Source organism: Bradysia coprophila, unplaced genomic scaffold, assembly GCF_014529535.1.
Source record: "Bradysia coprophila strain Holo2 unplaced genomic scaffold, BU_Bcop_v1 contig_87, whole genome shotgun sequence".
NCBI classification, from domain to species: Eukaryota; Metazoa; Arthropoda; class Insecta; order Diptera; family Sciaridae; genus Bradysia; species Bradysia coprophila.
The window spans coordinates 160,446-185,409 of record NW_023504014.1 but is presented as its reverse complement, the minus strand read 5'-3'; the positions used below and the strand labels follow the sequence as shown (position 1 = coordinate 185,409).

At 37.5% G+C, this 24,964-nt stretch overlaps 1 protein-coding gene across 2 annotated transcripts; it reads left to right on the top strand.

The window, feature by feature from the left end:
* On the top strand, positions 1 to 24,881 carry LOC119084679 (protein SCO1 homolog, mitochondrial). Of its 2 annotated transcripts, XM_037194759.1 has the most exons (5): positions 1 to 11; positions 15,705 to 15,989; positions 16,053 to 16,250; positions 16,323 to 16,531; positions 24,701 to 24,881. In XM_037194759.1, the coding sequence occupies exons 2-5, from the start codon at positions 15,767 to 15,769 to the stop codon at positions 24,848 to 24,850; spliced, it is 780 nt and encodes a 259-aa protein (XP_037050654.1). In that variant the 5' UTR covers positions 1 to 11; positions 15,705 to 15,766; the 3' UTR covers positions 24,851 to 24,881. The 2 variants fall into 2 exon arrangements, with proteins under 2 accessions (XP_037050654.1, XP_037050652.1); XM_037194757.1 differs by lacking the exon at positions 1 to 11 and having other exon boundaries at positions 15,564 to 15,989.
* The last annotated feature ends 83 nt before the right edge of the window (positions 24,882 to 24,964 follow it).

The window sequence follows — 24,964 nt, the reverse complement described above, 5'->3', positions numbered from 1 at the left end:
TTTTACTTATCGTTATACAGGAACGCAAGTGTGTTGGTAATCTATTGTTGTTCCACCGACAGCTGTACTAACTTGACACTAAAACAATAGCGTACATACCAATGCTAAAACTGTGCTAAATGCGCTAAATGTCTGAAGTAAAACACTCTGTTAGCAATGAAAGTAGATAAGTAGGTATGGCCGTCCATACAAGTCGGAGCACATACGGATTTGCATGGCGCCACCTCAAACGAACTCATTTCTAGTGGAAATTTGCTTTCTATCTATTTACTTTCATTGTCTGTTAGAGCATCCACAATACACTACATTCTTTGTTTCCATTCAATTCTGTCCAATTTAACCCATCAAGAGGCATCGTTGCTTAACTAAAAATGAAGCCTACATTTGCTTGTCTCGTATTTCATTTTTGTAGGACCGCAATTCCGACCTAGAATGTGTTAGCTTTGAGTAAAAATTAGTTTTGGTTGTAGCATAGCACTGCTACTAGCTCGAACACTCATTCTGCTAACGTCAAATTAGCCTCCACATTTCAAAGATGGATGCGTGTACGATTGGATGTGTTGTGCGCTTTTATTCACACTAACAAATCATGACAGGAGTCTTTCTTTTACGAAAGAAATGCAAGGCCTCTTAAGATAGAATTATGCTTGATTTCCTCTTACGCCGTTTACACTCCGTTTACTCTTTAAACAATAAACGAGCCATCAGAACAGTCGGAGCGTTTGCTGCGACTGAGCCCCGTACAAACCCGTATATATATTGCGTACGTGACCCTAGTGCGTCTGTCACCCTACTTTGACCGTAAGCCTATGCGCCGGTTAATGTAGTTAAAGTAAAATAAAATTATTATGAAATGTGTACATCTTAGAAATTGCGCATAGCGCAATTACGAAGCCCCGTACGACGTTCCTTTCAAATAAAACAAAAATTTCAAATAGCCCTAAAATTTTAATTTATTGAGTATAAATACCCATAGGGCCTAGTATCGGCCTCAGTCCGAGGATCCAAATTTAACTTTTTTTTCAACAACATTCTATTCGGCCTTTGATTACCTTCCAAATGAAACAAAAAATACGAAAAACGGATGAAATTTGCTCGAGTTATATGTAAAATACACATAGGGCCCTAGTAGCGGCCTTAGTCCAAAGACCCAAATTTAATTTTTTTTTCTACAACATTCTATTCGGTGTTCGATTATCTTTCAAATGAAACAAAAATTACGAAAAACGGATGAAATTTACTCGAGTTGTATGTGAAATACACATAGGGCCCTAGTAGTGGCCTTAGTCCAAGGACCCAAATTTAATTTTTTTTCAACAACATTCTATTCGGCCTTTGATTACCTTCCAAATGAAACAAAAATTACGAAAAACGGATGAAATTTACTCGAGTTCAATGTAAAATACACATAGGGCCCTAGTAGTGGCCTTAGTCCAAGGACCCAAATTTAATTTTTTTTCAACAACTTTCTATTCGGCGTTCGATTACCTTCCAAATGAAACAAAAATTACGAAAAACGGATTAAATTTACTTGAGTTCTATGTAAAATACACATAGGGCCCTAGTAGCTTTTCACTTCTAAGGCCCTAACTCACGGTCCACTCACCCGATTTTAAAAAACTTTTTTTCCTGGATTGGTATTGACAATACCTATCATTTGCCGTGTCATTTACATTTCCATCGTTTATTTTGCCATAAATATCACCAAAAGACCTTAAATCACTTAGGTGGCCCTAACTCTCGAAGGGCCGACCCGAATATGCCCATCTTCAAACTTAGCCTCACTATTTTGACTATCTTTCAGGGAAAAAAAATTTTTGAAATCGGATTTGATTTACTCAAGATATCGACGTGACAGACAGACGGACAGACGGCCCAAATTTTTATTGCGGATTCGTCATCTATGAACATAGGCAAACACTTTGCCCTTACCGTCTGCTTCGAATTCCATCAATTACACACGGCATCGTAATCCTATAAGCCCCTTCGTACTTCGTACGGGGCTAAAAAGAGGCGTGGTTTAGCTAAACGGAGCGCAAACGGCGTAAGAGGAATTCAAGCATTAGCCTCCAAATATTTCTTATGTTCATGCAGAGCTGTGGTTGTACTCGTTCGACTAGCTCTGAGAAAAATCAGCAGTTTGAAAGGAATCTACACACGACTAAATTGTTGCCTACATTTCGGGGAAAATTATTGTTATTTTTATGATAATTTTGGACTCACATCCTTTTTCGAAAAAGCACGACGATGGTCGTAAAATGGTATTAAAATATGTTAGTTTTCAGCAAAAATTTAAATGTTTGTGGTGATGTAGCCGAAAACTCAAAATATGTGTCAATTTTTGTGAAATATTGAGTTTTCTGGGACTGAGGTTACATCAACACTAACATTAAAATTGTTACTGAAAGCTAACACATTTCAACACCAAATGATGGTCGTACTTTTTCGAAAAAGGAGGCGAGTCCCAAATTATCATCAAAATAATAATAATTTTGCCCCGAAATGTAGGCAACGGTTTAGCCATGTGTACATTCCTCTTAAGAGGCATGGATGCTTAGCTAAAATTGTTGTCTACATTTGTGAGTTTTGCATTTTATTTTCGATGATATCTTTTCACCAGAATCCATTTTGAAAAATGTAACGACCGCAATAACGATCACGAATGTGTTTGTTTTAACTTTCAACAAGAAAACTAACACATTTCTCACGTGCACGGTATGAAAACGGAGAGATCTTTTTCAGTGTGCAAACGACGATAGGTTTGTTCCAAGGTTATTTCTACATGTCAAATTTCATCCACAGAAAGCAACTTAACCTCAACTTTCACGTTGACGAAAATTTTAACGAACAGTTTACAAAGAAATTTGTTGACGTGTAGGTTTAGTTCATCTCGTTCATCTACTGTGGATAAAATCGTCGGCATTTGTGTTGTCATAGTTCAGGTTTACAGTTAAGAGGCACCGGCACTTAGCTAAAATTGTAGCCTACATTTGCGTGTTTCGTATTTCATTTTTGTTAATATCTTTTCATCAGAATCCTTTTTGAAAAATGTACGACCGCAATTCCTACCACGAATCTGTTAGCTTTAAATAAAAATTAGTTTTGGTTGTAGTCGTTTGATCAGCTATGAGAAAAGTGAGCAGTTTAATGAAATTTTCATAAACTGCTCATTGTTCTCAGAGTTGGTCAAATTGCTACAACCAAATCTATTTTCTGTTGAAAGCTAACACATTCGTGGTCGGAATTGCGGTCGTACATTTTTGAAAAAGGATTCTGGTGGAAAGATATCATCAAAAGTAAACTAAATTCCAGTATTTAAAAATCGCCCAAATCTATGCTTTTCGGCAAAGTACCGGTGCCTCTTAATTGGAACCAATCTGTTACGCTTGATTTAGATAGCAATGTAAAGTTAACGAAAAATTTGCTTTGTTTTCAGCTCTTTTCCCATTGTCATAAAATGTCAAACTTGCATTTGCTTCCAATTTTGATTGATTCATTCCAATAGAGAAAATTTAGCAGCAAATGCAAGCTTGAAAGCAATACAAGCCACAGAACATTTTTTGTGAACAAGTCAAATAGCCATGAAATAACGCAGCATCAACGAACTTCAAGCATGAGTGATTATTTACTCTGAATAGAGTACATACCAGGTGTTCCACTGTGACGTATCTAGCAGATCTAGCATCCGCCTCACTTTGAAATATGGCGCAAAAAATGATGTCGATAAAATATTTAAAAAATTTAACAATTGTGAAACTAAAAATTGATATCTCTTTATTTTTAAAAGCAAAAAAGGTTTTTTCGGGTCTATGAAACATTTTCAGAAAAGATTTTGCGGCGAAAGTCAAAATTTAAAAGTTTAAGTCTTTTATAAAGTCATATAACTAACCACAGAACACCAAATCTTTGACGGTATAGATTTTTGAAAATTTTGTATCAATATGCGAAAATACCCGTCAAAATAGGTAAAAGTGGACTGAGAATTTGTGTCCTAGATTTCTAAACAAAAATTCTAAATCATAAATAAAGCTTTGATTTTGCCTCGTAAAAATTTTGCACTATTCAAGAGCTTCCTATGAAAAAAATGGAATGACTGGTACTCAAATCCAGCATCAGAATGTGTTAACTTTCAACAAGCACCGTTTTTAGCTTTTGCCCTGTAAAAGGCGTTTGCATGGTTCTAAAAATCTGAAACTTCACAGGATGACTCTAAATAGGCGTTAGAATCGATTTTTGATAGTAGGGCCCTACCTCAGGTCCGGCCCTTCGACACGGACCTAACGATTTTTTCGTTGATTTTGGTAGTATTCAATGCGCTGAACACGATGGTGGTGGAGAAAAAAAAAATTATGTCGTTTTGCCTGTCAAAATGGCCGCCGAAGTGCAAAATTTTGCACTTTTCAATTGCGTATTACGGGCTGTGGTTGATCGATTTCTGCGCGGTTTGTGCCTACTAAGGGGTAATCGAGGGTGTAGATTCCGAAAATCAAGTTTTTACGGCACCTCACAGTGGAAGAAGTGCCGCAAAATGCGAAAAAAACTGTTTTTTTGGGTACAAAAAATCGTTTTTTTCGTATCCCATTCAACATTTTCCACTTTATTGAAAACGGCTATTATTAATGAAAAGTACTCTAAAAGACCTTTCAAATGAGCCCCATATCAAGAAAATCCTTGGTGCCGTTTCCGAGCAATTGAGGTTTAAATGTCGAATCAGAGGCCCAACTTTGATCTCAGTACGTCCACAAGATGGCATCTAAGGCTATAGGTTACTTCGGCAATTTTTTTCTAAATATAAAGTTGAGATAGGTCACAGAACAAACGGATTCAAATCGAAGTCACTGGACCGAGATATGAAAAGATTTGTAAACGAAAATTTTGTGACATTCTTCAGTATATGGCGCCCTGCTTCTTAAATGAAAAAATTTTCGTTGTACAAATTTAGATATTGCAACGAAAGAAGTTCCAGCACTTTAGGGCGCACTAATAATTAGAGTGTGAGCGCCACAGCAGTGATTGGGGCAAAACATCCAATATCCGAAGCCTCTGCCTGGAGCGATTATGTGGTCTTAGGGTCATATTTTGCTAAAAGATTTCCACAATAAATTATTTGTTTTGCATCTTTTAATGAATTTTACCATAAAACACAACACTTTTTGTTGCATTCATTCATTTTTCATTCGAAAGCGACATTTTATTATTATTTTTGCAAACAACGACAAAATGTTTTTCGTTTTAAGACGTCAAACGGCAGTGCTAAAGGTACTAGATCAAACTGTGTCATCGTTTGTACGCTTTTGTAGGCGCGAAAATTTAAACAAAAACCAATGCTCGAGATAAATGTACTAACCGTGGATTTACATAGCAACGTAAAAGTGACAGATGCAATGTTTTTTAAATACTGCAACCCGAAATTTCATTCATAAAATTAAAATTATGAATGAAATTTCGAGTTGCCGTATGAGAAAATTTTTGCATCTGTCACTTTTACGTTGCTATGTAAATCCACAGTAAGTGCTTCAATTTTGAGCGTATTTTTGTTAGCGCGAAAATATTCGAAAGGTGTAATAATAACATATTATCGCGTGTGATCGTTCTAAATTTAGTAATGTGCGTTACAGTCTGTCTTTGCAAATTAAATGTATTAGCAGTCGGCAGTTTAAAACTCATCAACTATTCGGTTGCAAAAGTGCGTTGCGGGTGGGGTCTAAATAATTTTTGTATTATGTTGATTGCACAAACTCGAGCAAAATTATAATTTTTTTGACTTACACATAGAAACAAGTCTGACATTATTGAATATAAAATAGCGCCAGTTAGCAAATGTACAGGTGAACTTATTCACGCCATAGGTCCGCTGAAAATTCAAAACTTTAAGTGACAACTACAATTCAAACGCAGCGTCGTATATGAATGATTCACGATATTTTCATATCAGAGTGCGTTGAAATTTATTTTTCAATTCATTTGTTCATCCACTGATTCACCCGAAATCAGCGTTGGGTGGAGTCGGGTGCAAACGAAATGTTGGTCAAATTAATTAATAATTAAGAAATTGTTGTGCAATTTAATTCGGCCGTAATAGATCGACCTGACAAGATTTGTCCTTTTAAAAAATTTAGTAGAAGCACTCATAGAACAAACTCACCGGATTTGACGTTTTACAGATCGCGAAGGCGTTTATAGATCGATGTTACCGTATTTTTCCTTCTACAAAATGTAATGAAGACTCTAAACTCTAATAGATCGATCTCACCAGATTTGGCTTTTAGCGAAATCTCTAATAGAACGACCTCACGGGACTTTTCCTTTTACAAAATGTAGCGATGTCCTTTTAACGAAATGAATTAAAGTTGCTAATGGAATCTCATGGGATCTGCCCTTTAAAAAAATGTAGTGAAGACTCCAATAGATCGACCTCACAGGATTTATCTTTTAACGAAATGAGGCAAAATCGCTAAAATAGATCGACCTCGCCGGATTTGCTATTTTACAAAATGTATTAAAGACGCTAATATATCAACCTCATAGATTTTGTCCTTTTATGAAATGTAGCGAAGGTACTAATAGAACTACCTCACCGGATTTGCCCTTAAACAAAATGTAACGGGAACGCTAAAATCGCTCAACCTCATTGGATTTGTCCTTTAACTAAATGTAACGAAGGCTCTATTAGATCGACCTTACCGGATTTATCCTTTAACAAAATTTAGTGGGATCTCTAAAATAGCTCGACTACACGGGATCCCTTTAAAAAATGTAGCGGGAACGCTTATAGCTCCACCTCATTGGATTTGTCCTTTAACACTATATCCGGCATCGTCAATAAATTTACTTTACTTTTGTTAACCAAGCTGAGTGGTTTTCATTTATACAGCTCCGTAATCCATTTCCATCATTACAACAGGTTATGGGAATTCGTAATACCGGGAAATAATAAAGCTGTCCGTAGTAAAGTTTAATAAAATACGTTCCGTATTAACGTATAACTCAAGTGAAATTCGCTTAGCGAAATATAATTTTTTGTTTGTTCCGTACACGCCATTACAATGGCACAACAAACATCACCGTTTTTACCGGCCATCGAGAAACTTCTAGGACGTGAAAACTACAATACGTGGAGTTTTGCAGTCAAAACGTTTCTGCAACATGAACTTTTGTGGGATTATGTGGATCCAGAATCAAAGAGACCGGCAACAAGAAAAAAGGCGAATGCAAATGGCGATGAAGAAGAAGACGTTGAGTACGCGATCGAAGAAGCTAAAAAGGATTTGAAAGCTAAATCGAAAATCATCCTTCTTATTCATCCGAGCAACTACCATCACGTGCAAAACTGTTCAACTGCTAAAGTTGCATGGCTAGCGTTGAAATCTGCTTTCGAAGATTCAGGCCTTACACGAAAAGTTGGACTGATCCGCTCTCTAACATCGACAAGACTTCAAAATTGTTCATCAATGGACGAATATGTCAACAAAATAATGACATCATCGCACAAGTTACGTGATATACAAGCAGAAGTGAGTGATGACTGGCTCGGTTCCTTTTTGTTGGCTGGCCTGACCGAAAGATACACACCGATGATTATGGCTTTGGAGGGTTCAGGTATACCGATTACAGCTGATGCAGTTAAAACGAAATTACTGCAAGAGGAGAAACCAACGAATGCACCAACTGCACCGAAAGCATTTTACTCATCCAAAAAGTATCGCAAACAACAGTCGTCGAATGATCGTGCAGCACCTTCATCACCTGGTTTGATTAATGTACGATGTTACAACTGCAATCAAACTGGCCACATGTCAAAAAATTGTCCGAAGAAGAAGCAATCCACGTCATCACAAAGCTCACAAAATGGTCAATGTTTACCAACAACGCAAGGAAAGGGATTTATTGCTGCTGCATTTTCAACGTTTTATGAAGGTCCCAACGAAACATTCAGTTGGAGACGTTTTCCCGTATTTTGACAACGAATCGGATTCCGACGATCAAAATCCGAATGAAGTGAACGAAATGAATCCAGATTTCCACAATTCATTTCAAGAAACCGACGCACCGAACGAGATTGACAACATTATACCAACAAATACGATTTCATTGCCAGATGTTAGACGCAGTGAAAGAGTACCGAAGCCCAGATTGTTTCCGGATTTTGTCACTTATTGCGTCAGTAGTTTAATTCCGGATGATCCATCAACAGTAGCAGAAGCTTTGAGCAGCGTAAATTCTAAAGTTTGGAAGGCGGCCATGAATGAAGAGTTTAATTCATTGGAAGAGAACAATACATGGCAACTGACAGAGTTACCTCCGAATCGTACACCTATCCAGTGCAAATGGGTTTTCAAAACGAAACGAGATGCCGATGGCAAAATAGTCCGATACAAAGCTCGTCTTGTGGCAAAAGGTTTCACACAACAACAAGGAATCGATTACGGTGAAACATTTTCACCGGTTGTGCGTTACACTTCAATTCGGATGTTGTTGGCCATTTCAGCGAAATACAATCTCGACATCGAACAAATGGACGTCGTCACCGCTTTTCTACATGGAAAAATTGACGAAGACATTTACATGGTTCAACCACCAGAATTTGCGAAAGATAGCAGAGTTTGCAAATTGATCAAAGCGATTTATGGTTTGAAACAATCAAGCCGACAGTGGTACTTGGAATTGGATTCCCATCTGAAGCGAAATGGTTTTCAGCAATCATTGGTCGATCCGTGTGTCTATTTCATAATCAATTGGCCGAAAATGACGTTTGTAGCCGTTTTCATCGACGATCTGATGATTTTCACCAATGACAACGAGAAGAAATTGTTTTTGAAGGAAAAATCGCAAGAATCTTCGTGGCTCAAACAATTCGTAAGTCAATTCAAACTTGGTGTTCAATGTCAACCGATCCGAATATTCTGTGACAACACCAGTGCATTGGACTTGGCAACAACGACCGGATATAAAGTCCGAACGAAACATATTGATGTGCGACATCATTATTTGCGAGAACATATCGAATCTGGACATGTCAATTTGGTACACATTCCAACCGAAGAAATGGTGGCGGATGTATTGACCAAGCCGTTGAATTCTATCAAGCATTTATTTTGTTCAGAAGGTATGGGTTTATTGTTTTGAATTTTATTTTTCAAATTTCTTTTTCTTGAGACTGAATTAACTTTGAAATTTTGAGACTTAGAATTTTTTTTGATTTTTGTTTTCGTTTGGAGGTCATTTTAATTTAGTTGGAGTGTTGATATGAAGAAATTAAACTGACTAATTGCTTTAGTACCAAGTGTTATCAGGTAACACTCTATCTATGTATACAAAGACTATATCCGGCATCGTCAATAAATTTACTTTACTTTTGTTAACCAAGCTGAGTGGTTTTCATTTATACAGCTCCGTAATCCATTTCCATCATTACAACAATAATCATACTTTTTTGCGCGTGCATTTCTTGAATGACCCTTTAGTCTACATGTCTTTAACGAGAAATTCTACGGCAAATTTGACCACAAAATTTAACAAATGTAACAAACGCAATTACTAAATGAAATCTAGAGTGATGGTTAAGGCAGCTATGCTGCCTTCTCGCATTCAGTTGTAGGAAATTGGGTGCAGCTAAAATATACTAGTTTTGATTTATTTTACAATAATTTCCATTACAATTTTTTTTTTTTTTTTTTTTTTTGTTTTATTTATTTATTTATATTGATGCGACAAAAAAGACTGCTCACAATAGTGGCGCAGCCAGTAAAAAGTCGATCTTTTCATATAAAAAAAATTACAATAAATAAAAATCATCAATTTTCTTCTTCCCTAATGTTCCCAAAATGCAAGCGGCATTTCCACGTTGTATCGCGATTGATAATCTTTGTAAAAGATAATCTTTCGATTTAGCTTCACCAGTTGCTTTTTTCATTAAAGAACCCAATTTGTCTATGAATTTCTTTGTTTCTGGGCCCATACAACCTAGCGTCCATTACAATAGTTTTATTTTCATCAAAATCACTTTTTATGGTAAAATTTGTTATTTTATACATCAAATTCCAATCAATTGAAAATTATTGCTTTTCACAGTTTATACCTTTACGCCAATTATTGAAAGTTAAATAAATAAATGAATAAATACGCATTAATACAGATTCTTGCAATGTTAAAATATTCAATTTGCATCTTCGGATAGACACAGCAACAGTGATGTAAAATGACATCCACAAGTTCGCTCATTTGTCTCCTAAATAATCAATTGCACGTTCTTAGAGGGGATTCTAAAAAACCGTTCGTAAGAAATCAGCTCATTTCCAGTCAGAAATAGTTCTCTCAAATGGCGCTCCAGACATCCTTCTTCAAACCGTCAAACTATAGATCAGGTGTCAAATAGAGGTTTCTCACAAATTCATGTATACAAATCTGTGTAAACGAAATGTCAAATTCATCCAGCTAACCTCAAAACAATAAAATTATCAAATAAATTTTTCGAAGTTGAGGTTAGCTGGATCAAAGTGACAGTTTATTTGACATCTCAAATAACATTGACAATGATCTATTATTTGAGGCAAATGAGAAAAATTTAGGTTCTCAATTCTATACCACTGCCAACCTGATCACTGGAAGAAAAATCGAAACTTTGTTGGAAATAATGCGTGACTATGCTTTTAGCATAGGCGCATTGAGCCAGTAACCCTAGTTTCCAATTCTCGCTCAACTTGTTCGTATTTAGCAAAGTGAACTTCAGGACCTTTGCAATTTTTTTGTGCATAAACTGCTACGCAGCCCCCCCTATTTACTGGACCGAAAAAACCTATTCTGTCAAAACCATTTATATTCTGACATTTGTAACCAACGACTTTCGCTTGTGATTTCTGATATTTGAACGGCCTAACCGGTTCGGCCATAACAACTACATCTTTTTCCGGTGGGTATTGTCTACAACCATCATCACAATTACAACCGCATACATTACAACGACCTTTAGCACAATATGGAGTGCCTTCAGTTCCATCTGCACAATATCCTAATGTACCGACATATTTAACAGGTTTACAACACTGCATTGTGCCGAAAGCTTTGCAGACCGCACTGGTGCCGACGGTTGCGACAGTACTAACAGCATCCGCCTTACCAGGATCGATTCCAGCAGACGAAGTCCCAGCAAAAATGTAACACAACATCATTAAAAATATAAAAGAAAACATTTTTATGATTGGCGATTGTGTTTCAAAAAAATACGCCAAAAATACACTATAGTGACAATAATTGGTTTTTGTTAATTAAATTCCAAGTGCGAATTCTACAAAGAATGATCGGATGGTTCGAATGATCGGAAAGTAACTGATGATTTTGCAGTAATGCACTGCTGATTATATACAAATTTTTGTTTACATTCTGTGCTTAATTTAGAACCTGAATAAGTTGTCAAGGCAAATTGATTCAAGTTTTGGAAATAGAGCAATCTCTCGTATAACTTTGAATCATTTTTACTTCAACCAGAGTGGTTAGACCAACTGAACAAACAATTGTAAGTAGGTGATCTTTTCAACCACGATGCAACGACTTAAGAGTGAATTCGCGTAATCTTCGAACAGCCGGGATTCAAGCTATAGGCGATCCTAATGAGTTACGGCTCAAATTAATCGTTGTACTACACTGCTAAGTAATATGCATTTGAAAGGTTCTAAAAGCCTTGCTATGGATAAGGCTTGAAGCCAGCTACAAAACTCTGGTTTAGAGAATTCTCCTTCGTCTTTCCACGGCTGCCCAGAGCTTTTTGAAAATTGTCATTTGTTGAGGTTTTTGGTCTGTGATAGCTGCGCGATATATCGATGTTTGAATATCGATAGCATCCGCGCCATTGACCTCTATAAACCCACACAGTATGACTATGAAATAATTGTATTTGCTAAAGTTATACACAAAGAACCATTCCCCAACCTCTCCGACGACCATATTTCCGAGAGCTATAGCGCCAAACCAAAGATTTTAAGGAGCTTTCAAATGCAAATTATTTATCTGAATCAATTCGCCTTGACAACTGTTGTGACAACACTGTTTTGTTTTATTCAACCTAATTAGCAATGAAAGTAGAGAACAGGTATGGTCGATCGCCGAATTCGTCTTAAACGCACTCACATTTTATGTCAAAATAATATGAAAATGAGGGCGTTTAAGTACGAAAATCAAATTTTTATGTCCTCCGGGCGGACAATAGACCATACCTGTTTTACACTTTCATTGCTAATTAGTCCGTTGCCAATCCGTAACGTAAAAAAACCCGACGACACCATTAATGGTATTGTCTTCTCTGTATTGTTAACGTTACGCAAATATTTGTACCGATATGCAAATATGCCGCAAACAATGATTCAACCTGCATTGTGCCACTTGATAATTTGAGCACACGATAAAATACAGTCATTCGGTCAGACGGTCATGCCCCTAATCCAGTAGGAAAAAGTAAAGCTCTGAGTATATAAGCGATCAGCCAAAAAACCCTTAGAGGGTAAAAGTGACGCAAATCCTGTATGTTAACTTCCAAAATAACTGATATCGTGGTTGGTGACGCATTCTGCGCTGTTGAACGCATAAATTTTGATAACACAAACTTTGAGAAAAAAATAAAATTTAAACAAAAAATTTTGCGTCCCGGTGGCCAAAAGTGACCAAAGTTTCCCGGCTGCCCAACATTTAAACGTTATAACGTAAACCTTCCACCTTATACGTTAATTCAATCATTTGCGCAATCCTTCTAAACAAAAAGCGAAAAGAAGGTGCACTATCAGTTAACTCTTTCAATTAAAGATTTCCATCCTTATTCATAAGGATTCCAAAAGGAATTGCAATATACTAACAATTTTTAGAGCTTATGATTTTTATAAAATCTTTTTTTTGTGTGTGAACTCGTAATATCAGATGCAAAGGTTAAGAAATATAGCTATTGATGCATAAATGCAAATACGCAGCGGAGATACGTAGATTCATATCAGAAAAGTGCAAATCATAAGAAGTAGATGAGGAGCGACGGCACGACATTTTTATGTGCTCTAGAGTTTACTCTGGTATAATGCCTTTTGCAAGGTAATAGAATTTTTATGGAAGTAAAGAAAGGAAATTTTCCAGCGCCGCAGACGAAACTTTACAATTCTAACATTTTCTAATCTATTTTAATTGATTTAAAAAAAAAGTGAGTAAAGGGTCTGAAAATAGTTGAAAAAAGTGAGAAATAGAGCAAATAGTTCCTCACTTTTTCAGATCTTGAAAATAGTTGGAAAAAGTGAGAAAAGTGAGTGCGTGGAATCCCTGAAATTTTTAAAAATTTCGTTAAAATGCTCAGTTTTCTCAGAGCTGGTTAAACTGCTGCAACCAAAACTAATTTTTATTTCAAGCTAACACATGCGTGGTCGATATTGCGGTCATACATTTTTCGAAAAGGTATCCTCAAATGTAGGCCACAATGTTAGCCTACACACAACGATGCCAAAATGACAGATGCAAAATTTTTCTTTTGGTATTTGACATTAGAACAAAAGAAAAATTTCGCATCTGTCACTTTCGCATCGCTGTGTGAAGGCACAGTAAGCATCCAAGTGATTTTTCATGCCTTGGGGCCAAAATCGAGGTTAATTTTTGGAAATTTTCTCTCGATTTTTTCCCTCTGCATGAAATTTTTTTTGAATACTTGGTTTGGACAATGTATTTAAGCTATTTTCGTGAGTTGTAGCCCGAACAAAGTCCACAAATAACTATTGTTTATCATTTAAATTAATCCACTTTCACTCAACACTAAAAATTTAGAGATGAAACACAACTTCACGTTTACGGTCGTGCTTTATACAGCAATAGTTACTCATTCATTGGAATCTTATAGATTGTAAAAGAAAACGAGCCATCAGAACAGTCGGAGCGTTTGCTGCGACTGAGCCCCGTACAAACCCGTATATCTATTGCGTACGTGCCCCTAGTGCGTCTGTCACCCTACTTTGACCGTAAGCCTATTGCGCCGGTTAATGTAGTTAAAGTAAAATTATTATGAAATGTGTACATCTTAAAAATTGCGCATAGCGCAATTACGAAGCCCCGTACGACGTTCCTTTCAAATAAAACAAAAATTTCAAATCGCCCTAAGATTTTATTTTTTTGAAGGGCCTAGTATCGGCTTCAGTCCGAGGACCCAAATTTAAAAATTTTTTCAACTACATTCTATTCGGCCTTTGATTACCTCCCAAATGAAACAAAAATTACGAAAAACGGATGAGATTTGCTCGAGTTATATGTAAAATACACATAGGGCCCTGGTAGTGGCCTTAGTCCAAGGACACAAATTTAATTTTTTTTCAACAACATTCTATTCGGCCTTTGATTACCTTCCAAATGCAACAAAAATTACGAAAAACGGATGAAATTTGCTCGAGTTATATGTAAAATACACATAGGGCCCTGGTAGTGGCCTTAGTCCAAGGACACAAATTTAATTTTTTTTTCAACAACTTTCTATTCGGCCTTTGATTACCTCCCAAATGAAACAAAAATTACGAAAAACGGATGAAATTTGCTCGAGTTATATGTGAAATACACATGTGGCCCTAGTAGCGACCTTAGGCCAAGGACCCAAATTTAATTTTTTTTCAACAACATTCTATTCGGCATTCGATTACCTTCCAAATCAAACAAAAATTACGAAAAACGGATGAAATTTGCTCGAGTTATATGTAAAATACACATAGGGCCCTGGTAGTGGCCTTAGTCCAAGGACACAAATTTAATTTTTTTTCAACAACATTCTATTCGGCCTTTGATTACCTCCCAAATGAAACAAAAATTACGAAAAACGGATGAAATTTGCTCGAGTTATATGTGAAATACACATGTGGCCCTAGTAGCGACCTTAGGCCAAGGACCCAAATTTAATTTTTTTTCAACAACATTCTATTCGGCATTCGATTACCTTCCAAATCAAACAAAAATTACGAAAAACGGATGAAATTTACTCGAGTTCTATGTAAAATACACATAGGGCCCTAGTAGCTTTTCACTTCTAAGGCCCTACCTCACGGTCCACTCACCCGATTTAAAAAAACTTTTTTTTTCCTGGATTGGTATTGACAATACCTATCATTTGCCGTGTCATTTACATTTCCATCGTTTATTTTGTAATAAATATCACCAAAAGACCTTAAATCACTTAGGTGGCCCTAACTCACGAAGGGCCGACCCGAATATGCCCATCTCACTATTTCGACTATCTTTCAGGGGAAAAAAATTTTTTGAAATCGGATTTGATTTACTCAAGATATCGACGTGACAGACGGACAGACAGACAGACAAAATTTTTATTGCAGATTCGTCATCTATGAACATAGGCAAACACTTTGCCCTTACCGTCTGCTTCGAATTCCATCAATTACACACGGCATCGTAATCCTATAAGCCCCTTTGTACTTCGTACGGGGCTAAAAATCTTCAAAATCAAAAATTTAGTTTCAAATTATTGCCGCGAAGAATTATAGCACGTTGATATAGCAGATTTAACCATAATTCCCATTCACGTGCGGTCAGCTGTTGACGATATTATGACAGCTGACATCTGTCATTTTAACGAGTAAAAAGAATTTGTGTTGAAATCTCTCGCCTTTTTTTTGGTCTCACCGGTGTTAACTGAAATCGGATTATTGCTAGCAATATCTCAATTGAATTGGAATTGTCATTTCACTGAGTCGACGAAGATCTAAACTCAATAAAAACAGTTGACTGCTACTGCATCGCGTATAAGTGAAAAATGTCGAAACATCTGAGCCGGCTCATTGCATCGTCCAAATTCTATACAAAACCCTCACCGAGACTACAGCTGCAACAGTTCAGACAACCGATTAGATTTCAAGGAACCGTTGAGCCGGGTAAAGGCAAGGGTCCAATATCGTGGAAAAGTTTCTCGGTGTTCGCCGTCACTGGTGTCGGTGTGCTCGGATTCTTCTATTATGTAAAGAATGAGAAGGAAATGGGTAAGCTGATTCTTCGGGGAACACAGTTTCGGGTGCGATGGTTGACCCCTATTTCTCTTACAGCCATTATGAAGGAACGAAAACGGCAGCTGGGCAAGGCAGCGATTGGTGGCAAATGGGAATTGGTGGACACCGAAGGGAAGACTAGAAAATCGGAAGATTTCCTGGGGAAGTGGTTGCTCATTTACTTCGGCTTCACGAATTGTCCGGACATATGTCCCGATGAACTGGAGAAAATGGCTCATGTCGTTGACGACCTCGGTATGTGTCCTTGCACCGTGTTTTATCAAATTTGATTGTCATTGGATTTATGGCGCAATGTCAAAATTGCAGAAAAATCCGATATGAAAACAGCGATCCAGCCAATATTCATCACAGTGGATCCGCAGAGAGACACAAAAGAAATTATCGGAAAATATGTCAGAGAATTTTCGCCGAAATTCATCGGTCTGACCGGCACTATTGACCAGATAAGCCGTGTGTGCAAGGCATTTCGTGTCTACTTCAGTGCCGGACCGAAGGATCAACAGGACGATTACATTGTGAGTAGAAAAATGTGGCGATTTCTTGTACTTATCTGGTTCGTTTTTCTCTGGGAAAGGGGGGTGGATGTTTTTGGTGCGAGAAAGCCGTTTAGCAGTCTTTCCTAGATGTTAAAACATGCGTCCCATACTTCCATCCACGCATGATTGTCTGTGTAAGTTATTGTTTCAGACAGTAACATGTATTCGAGCATAAAACACCTGCCCATTACTCACTACATATAACGTAAACTTATGGCAATTCGAAACTCTATGGGATCTCCTTAACATCTTAGCTGTTCAGAAGCTTCCACGCTATATATATAGTACGTAGGTCGTCCACTATCAGGGACGCCGACTTGTATTTGGGAGTAGTGGTGCTCGTACAACAAGCGAATCTGGGAGTAGTGGTGCTCTTTCAAGTAAAACTGGAAAGATGTAGTGGTGCTCATCATTCGAGTAGTGGTGCCCGAGCCTCGCTTGTCCTTAGAAGTCGGCGCCCCTGTCCACTATCAGATAAGAATGATTGACGGAAGAGGATTTGTTGGGAATCTTATCTTAATCTCACTATAGCATGACGATGAAGATTGCAGTATTGATAGCAGTGCCAATTTTCCTGATAAACACTTCGGCAAGTTAACATGCACGTGAGGCAACGATACCTCCTGCTGTTAGCCTTATACTCAACTTCTAAACGTTGTGACAATGAATTGTGTTTATGGCTGTTTGCTGTTGTTTCTGTACCTTTCTTGCCTTTGAATATCTTCATGCAAGCAATTTAAGCTTGGGTGGCTCTGATAGGTGGCAAGATTTCTACCCAAGAAAATACCTTTTGAAACCCTGAATATCTTTATTATTTTTTATTTATTTATTTATTTAACCACCAACGGGTATCAACCCTACTGGCGTATTCAAAAGTACAATCCATCAACATTTTCGTCAATCAAAAACGGTACACATCAAATCACAAAAAACTTAAATCTAAGCACAGCTTTGAAACAATCGACAAACGACTAAGAAGCGACGAAAAAGAAAAGAATCCAATCAGTGAGCAAAATCAAGTTAAATCAAAAATTTCCACAAAAATCAAGTCAAAAAATGAAAAAGAGAATGAAAAACGACTTAAAGACCGTAGATATACATCAATCAACTTTCGCGCCATTTAGCAAGAAAACTGTCCTTCGACACTCCAGTGGATTTAGATTCCTTGTTGACAAAGTCGCGTAAACGAACATTTGGGGGCCAGAAGTCATACGACCTTATCGAACTATAACTGTCGTCGGCCCCAGTGAAAATATCGGTCTCACGAGACCATGAAATACGTATTCTCAACGGTCTAATTCCAGTCTCAAAATTGCTGGAATTCTCAATTAGGTCTCAAAATATTTTTGTTTTTGCTAAAATCATTTCGGATGAACAAATGAGAATACCGTAGACCAAACGAGTAGTCTCTTTTCGAATATTATTTCGCCAGACTGTGCGAGACTGGATGAGTCGTCTCGTTGCAGTAATATACTCAGATCGCTTGAGACGAAACAAGTAGTCTCTTTGTTAACATTTATTGGTGAACTGTGCGAGACTGGATGAGTGGTCTCGTTGCAGTTATATGTCCAGATCGCTTGAGACGGAACAAGTAGTCTCTTTGCTAACATTTATTGGTGAACTGTGCGAAACTGGATGAGTGGTCTCGTTGCAGTAATATACTCAGATCGCTTGAGACTAAACAAGTAGTCTCTTTGCTAACATTTATTGGTGAACTGTGCGAGACTGGATGAGTGGTCTCGTTGCAGTTATATGTCCAGATCGCTTGAGACGGAACAAGTAGTCTCTTTGCTAACATTTATTGGTGAACTGTGCGAAACTGGATGAGTGGTCTCGTTTGAAGAAAATATTTTCTTTGATATCTGAGACCGGTTGAGTGGTCTCATTTGAAGAAAATATTTTCTTTGATATCTGAGACCGGTTGAGTGGTCTTGTTTGAAGAAAATATTTTCTTTGATATCTGAGACCGGTTGAGTGGTCTTGTTTGAAGAAAATATTTTCATTGATATCTGAGACCGAGTGAGTGGTCTTTTTGGAAGAAAATATTTTCTTCAATTACTGAGACCGGTTGAGTGGTCTCATTTGAAGAAAATATTTTCTTTGATATCTGAGACCGGTTGAGTGGTCTCATTTGAAGAAAATATTTTCTTTGATATCTGAGACCGGTTGAGTGGTCTCATTTGAAGAAATAATTTTTCCGATTTCTGAGACCGGTTGAGTGTTCTCTTTTGAAGAAAATATTTTTTCAATTCTTTGAGACCGGTCGAGTGGTCTCTTTTGAAGAAAATATTTTTTCAATGCTTTGAGACCGGTCGAGTGGTCTCTGTTGAAGAAAATATTTTTGGCAATTCTTTGAGACCGGTCGAGTGGTCTCTTTTGAAGAAAATATTTTTGGCAATTCTTTGAGACCGGTCGAGTGGTCTCTTTTGAAGAAAATATTTTTTCAATTCTTTGAGACCGGTCGAGTGGTCTCTTTGGAAGAAAATATTTTTTCAATTCTTTGAGACCGGTCGAGTGGTCTCTTTCGAGGAAAATGCTAATTTTAAAAATAAATGCAACCGAATAGTTGAGGTTTTGCGTTCTTTTGGTTCGTTCTGCAGATCCAGTGAGACAACTGTTTTAAATTAAATCAAACGTTTTATTAACAAAGGAAATTGAATTGGTCAAAACAACGAAAAAAGTATGAAAACGACGCTTTTTGCGTCAACAAAATGAAAAAAGATATTTTCTTCAAATGAGACCACTGAACCGGTCTCAGAAATCGAAAAAATTATTTCTTCAAATGAGACCACTCTACCGGTCTCAGAAATCGAAAAAATGATTTCTTCAAATGAGACCACTCTACCGGTCTCAGAAATCGAAAAAACGATTTCTTCAAATGAGACCACTCTACCGGTCTCAGATATCAAAGAAAATATTTTCTTCAAATGAGACCACTCAACCGGTCTCAGATATCAAAGAAAATATTTTCTTCAAATGAGACCACTGAACCGGTCTCAGAAATCGAAAAAATTATTTCTTCAAATGAGACCACTCTACCGGTCTCAGAAATCGAAAAAATGATTTCTTCAAATGAGACCACTCTACCGGTCTCAGAAATCGAAAAAATGATTTCTTCAAATGAGACCACTCTACCGGTCTCAGAAATCGAAAAAACGATTTCTTCAAATGAGACCACTCTACCGGTCTCAGAAATCGAAAAAACGATTTCTTCAAATGAGACCACTCTACCGGTCTCAGATATCAGAGAAAATATTTTCTTCAAATGAGACCACTCAACCGGTCTCAGATATCAAAGAAAATATTTTCTTCAAATGAGACCACTCAACCGGTCTCAGTAATTGAAGAAAATAATTTCTTCCAAAAAGACCACTCACTCGGTCTCAGATATCGAAGAAAATATTTTCTTCAAATGAGACCACTGAACCGGTCTCAGTAATTGAAGAAATTATTTTCTTCAAAAAAGACCACTCACTCGGTCTCAAGCCGCCTGCCAATGAGACTGCTCATCCGACCTCGGAAATTGTAACAACGGTTCAAAATTAGAACTCCAAATAGATATATCTGATTTAGCAGCACGTGAACGTCGACGGCCGTCCAAATTGAAAGTAAAGCATCATTCGTCGCGGTTAGTACTTGGATGGGTGACCGGAAAAAACATTACAAATAAAAAAAGGTAAAATAAAAAAATTCAAATATTACTAACGATTCTACAATTTCAGTCAGTTTGGTCTAGCGAATTATAAAAAAAGTAAAGGGTAGTGGCCATCTGTGAACTCAACATAGAAGTACAAAAAAAATCTTCCGATAAATAACGAACGAAGAAATAAGTTCTAAAAAGAAATCAAATATGAAAAGTCTCAAACGGTCTAGAAAAAACTGAAAAAAGAGAAGTCTCAAACGGTCTAGAAAAAACTCAAAAATTAGAAGTCTGAAAAAGTTTTTTTTTTATGACACTCATTTATCCTCATCCAGTCTCACAAGGTCTAACAAATCCAAAATGAGACCACTCATCCATTCTCACAACGTCTAACAAACCCAAAAGGAGACCACTCATCCAGTCTCACAAGGTCTAACAAATCCAAAATGAGACCACTCATCCAGTCTCACAAGGTCTAACAAATCCAAAATGAGACCACTCAGTCGGTCTCACTACGTCTAGCAAATCCGAAACCAGACCACTCATCCAGTCTCACTACGTCTAGCAAACCCGAAACCAGACCACTCATCCAGTCTCACTACGTCTAGCAAATCCGAAACCAGACCACTCATCCAGTCTCACTACGTCTAGCAAATCCGAAAGCAGACCACTCAGTCAGTCTCACTACGTCTAGGAAATCCGAAACCAGACCACTCAGTCAGACTAGAACATCCTCAAATGAGTCTAAAGAGAGACGTCTCATGAATTTTGGATGAACTCCGATGAACTATTTCGATAAATTCTCGGTCTCAAATATTCTCAAAGGCTCGAAATACGTAGTCTCACGGCCATACAAAAGTTTCGGTCTCAAAAAGGGTCTCAAATACGTTTTTTTTTCACCGGGGGGGGACTGTCACCTTATATTGAAGGAAGCGCACGTCGTGAATAGTTTTCCCAACTGGTAAAAGTAGCGACAAATTGAACTTTGTTTTATCGATCTCCAATTTGGTGCAAATATACGACTTCAGACAATCCACGGAGACGTCTTTGCCAATGTTCGAGACAACAATGCTTTTTGACGAACAACCAGTAATAAACGAATCGGAAACCTTGTTACGACAAACGGGAGCTTCAACATTCTTGTCAACAATTTGATCAGAAGTTTCATTCGGTGGAACCGCTAAATGACTATTCATGACATCGTTGATTGTGCCAGCTCTTCCAAGTACATTGTCCATTAACAATTTCAAACCATCCAAGAACTTTAACAAGTCACCAGATAAAGGTGCACCCAAATGAGCTATTGATTCTTCGATACTTTTTATGGCAGTAGATACGTGTTTGTTTCCGTCATTGCAATTGTTGCAATTCTTGATCGCATTCAGTGTTGCTCTACTCATCGCGACGCATTTCATATGGAAAATCTCGCCACATACACCACTGCAGCTAATGAATTCGTTGTTCATGATTCCAACGTTGCACGAGAAGCATTTAGTGACCATTGTATAGTTTTACGGTCTCACTTACAAACACAATTGAACACTTTAGCGGTGCGATTTGTATGGGCACAGAATGTATTGTCTATCAAAAATCGTCTGCGTTGAAACAAAAATTCGAATCTTGTCGATAAATAGTCCGTATTATGCCACAAATGATGATCCCACCGCAAGTAGACGATAAGTTCAGCTATCGACCAGATAAATCAATGCACAAAACGCAAAATCAACTATCAAAAATGATCAAAATCGGAAACAATTACACAACACGTCCGATGTCAACGACAGTTCTATTATATTATATTATATTATCCCTGCAAAATTCACTCAAAGTATTACGAGGAAAGCAGCGAAACGGATAACGGTCACTTTCGTCGGAAAACCATTTCATCAGATCGTTGGTCATTAAATGTGCCAAGAAAAAGAATTACCGGCACTGGTAGCGATTTCCTCAGATTGATTTCGTTTAGAACGATTTCGCGTACCATTTCGAATAAGTATCGACAAGAGTCCCTAGAACTTGTTGTAGGTTTCATCGAAGCAAATCTGGCATGAAGGATAGTTGTGAAGTATCGCCAAAGTCAGATTTTTAGACCCGTACGAAGTACTGAGGTCTTATAGGTTTACGCATACGTTTGTAACACGTCGAATTGGACGCCCTGAGTAAGGGGAAACCTATTGTGGTTGTCCAGAGATGCCAAATCAGCAAGAAAAAAATATCCGTCTGTCCGTCCGTCTGTCCGTCTGCACGATAACTTGAGTAAAACGCATCCGATTTTGAAAATTCTTTTTTTTCCCGTTTGGTAATGTCAAAAGACAGGCTAAGTTCGAAGATGAGTGTTTTTGGATCGACCCCTCCTGAGCTGGGGCCCAATAAGTGCTTTACGGTTTTTCGAAGATATCTCCGGACATTCAAACGTTACACTTGTAACAGATACGTCAAATAAAAGGTATTTACAATACCGATCGACAAAAAAAAAGTTTATGGAAATCGGATGACCGACTCGTGAGTTAGACCCCTTGGTGTGGAACAGGCACAGGGCGGCAAGCAGTTTTTGCTTGTAGGTCGGCCACATTTGAACATATTTCGTTCGTTTTAGCTTGATTGACCGTACCAATCAGGTAAAAAAAAGTTTATGAAATTATGTTCTCCGGAGCGTGAGCTAGGTCTCTTGGAGTGAGCTCTTATCTGGCTACTCGGCCGTACAGTGAACGTGGAGTATTTTGTCAATATCTCGAGTAAATTTTGACCGAATTTCATGAATTTTTTTTTTGTTTGAAAGGTATTAACGAATGTAAAGCGTCGGTACTATTTTCGGTTTCCTAACAAAATGGCTGCCGGCGGCCATATTGGATTTTAGTAAAATAGAAATATCTTGGGAAAAATGATACTTAGAGAGTTTCTGTTAACATGGAAATAATGTGTTAAGTGTGAGGGGTTTCAGGGATTCCATATATGGACATCTATATATATCTATATACAGCTATATTGAGCTATAAATAGGCATATAGAGCTATATAATAGCATATTCATTTGTGGAATGTTTATTTACAGTGAAATATAGGTAAATATAGCGGTATATAGCTGTTTAAATAGGAATTTATGAAATTTGACTTCGTACGGGGCTGTCTATATTGCCTCCGGCAATTTAGTTGTATATGATAACAAGGCAAAGAGTGGATAATGTAAGTGATTTTAAAGGCAGAATAGTTTTTCAGCAGAGAAGAAAATGAAGTAAGAGAAATGAAGAGTTTCACATTAAAGGCTTTTGATACGAATAGGTGTTTCGTACGGGTCGGCGTTAGCTATGTTTTTTTTGGTGATTCATCACACTTTGGCGTCTCTTCACACTTGAACGATTTTTCTTGCTGATTCAGCAAATCAACCAAAAATGATGAATTGCCAATAAAAATCGCCAAAATGTGAAGAAACGCCAAAAATACGTCTTTGATTGCTTAAGAGGTCCTGGAAAGCTATAGCACGTTTGAATCGTCTTTCAATTCTAAGAAATAGAGATCTTTCACTTTTTCGGTTAGTTTCCCAATTTCGGAGTGAACACGTGAAAGGCAGCACGTCAAGTGGTCGTCAAAAGAGTTTTTCTGCGATAGCTCGAGATAGAAAAGTTTCTAAAAGTTGAAATGTTGTGGGAAAATAGGCCTCTGACAGACCTTCATATAGAGTATAATCATCGGTAAGGGCCGCCACCCACATTGGACTTATGACCAAAATAAGGTAAATATTTGGACATTCCTGATGGCTTGGAACAGTACTTATCCGAGGAAGTGAATATAGGGTTTTGTAGCTGGACTTACCCTCTTTTATTTCACGTATAACACACCCCAGATATTTTGTGTTGCACGCCACAAAGTTAGTTGAAGTAAAATGTCTGTCCAGTTGACCCATATTTTTCAGTATTTTCAACTTGGTTTTGGTCGTCAAACAGGAGGGAGCGATGAAAATTACGTGTTCAGCACAAAATTGTCCTGAACCGTGCGATCATTGGCCTTGAAAATGTTGACATTGTAGTAGGTGGAAAACCTCATTTATTGCACTGAATATGGGCTTATTGTGAAGCAGAAATGCCAAGTTTCTGGGCGTTTCTTCACAATTTAGCGATTTTTCGTGGAGATTTTTTATTCTTTTGGCGATTCTTCACAGGAATGTAAGGATATTAGAAGATGAAATCTATTAACGGAATGGTGCAACAAAGATCTAATTAAACGCCGGACAGTGGCACAGTAAGTGCTCAGTTGTTTGAATATCTCCACATTTGGCGAAACTACGGTTGTCCACAGTCTCCATTAATGTTACGCTTGTTGAGAGACATGAAGTACTTGTTATGGCTCCTGTTTATCGATATGGAGTTTTTTGCCTGTCCTGCAAAGTTGTCTAATGCCAGTGATTGGCGAAAGTCGTGTACCCCCAATCCGTTACACATCGACTATTTTACCATTTTTCCAAAATTACGAGCATTTCCATCGTTAATGTAAATGTAAATCTTTCTCGCACAGGTTGACCACACAATCATAATGTACCTGGTTGATCCGGACGGTGAATTCGTTGACTATTATGGCCAGAACAAAAATCGAGAACAAGTCGGTGCATCCATACAGATTAACATAGCCAAATACGATAAGGTGAACAAGAAGTCGTGGTTTTGAATCGGGGCGCCGGACGGGAGCGATAGAATTTGTTTTTTTAAATAAAAATGCATTTCAATCATAAATTCATCGATTTTTCATTTCTCTTTTGGTTTGTGATAGCAATTATTAATG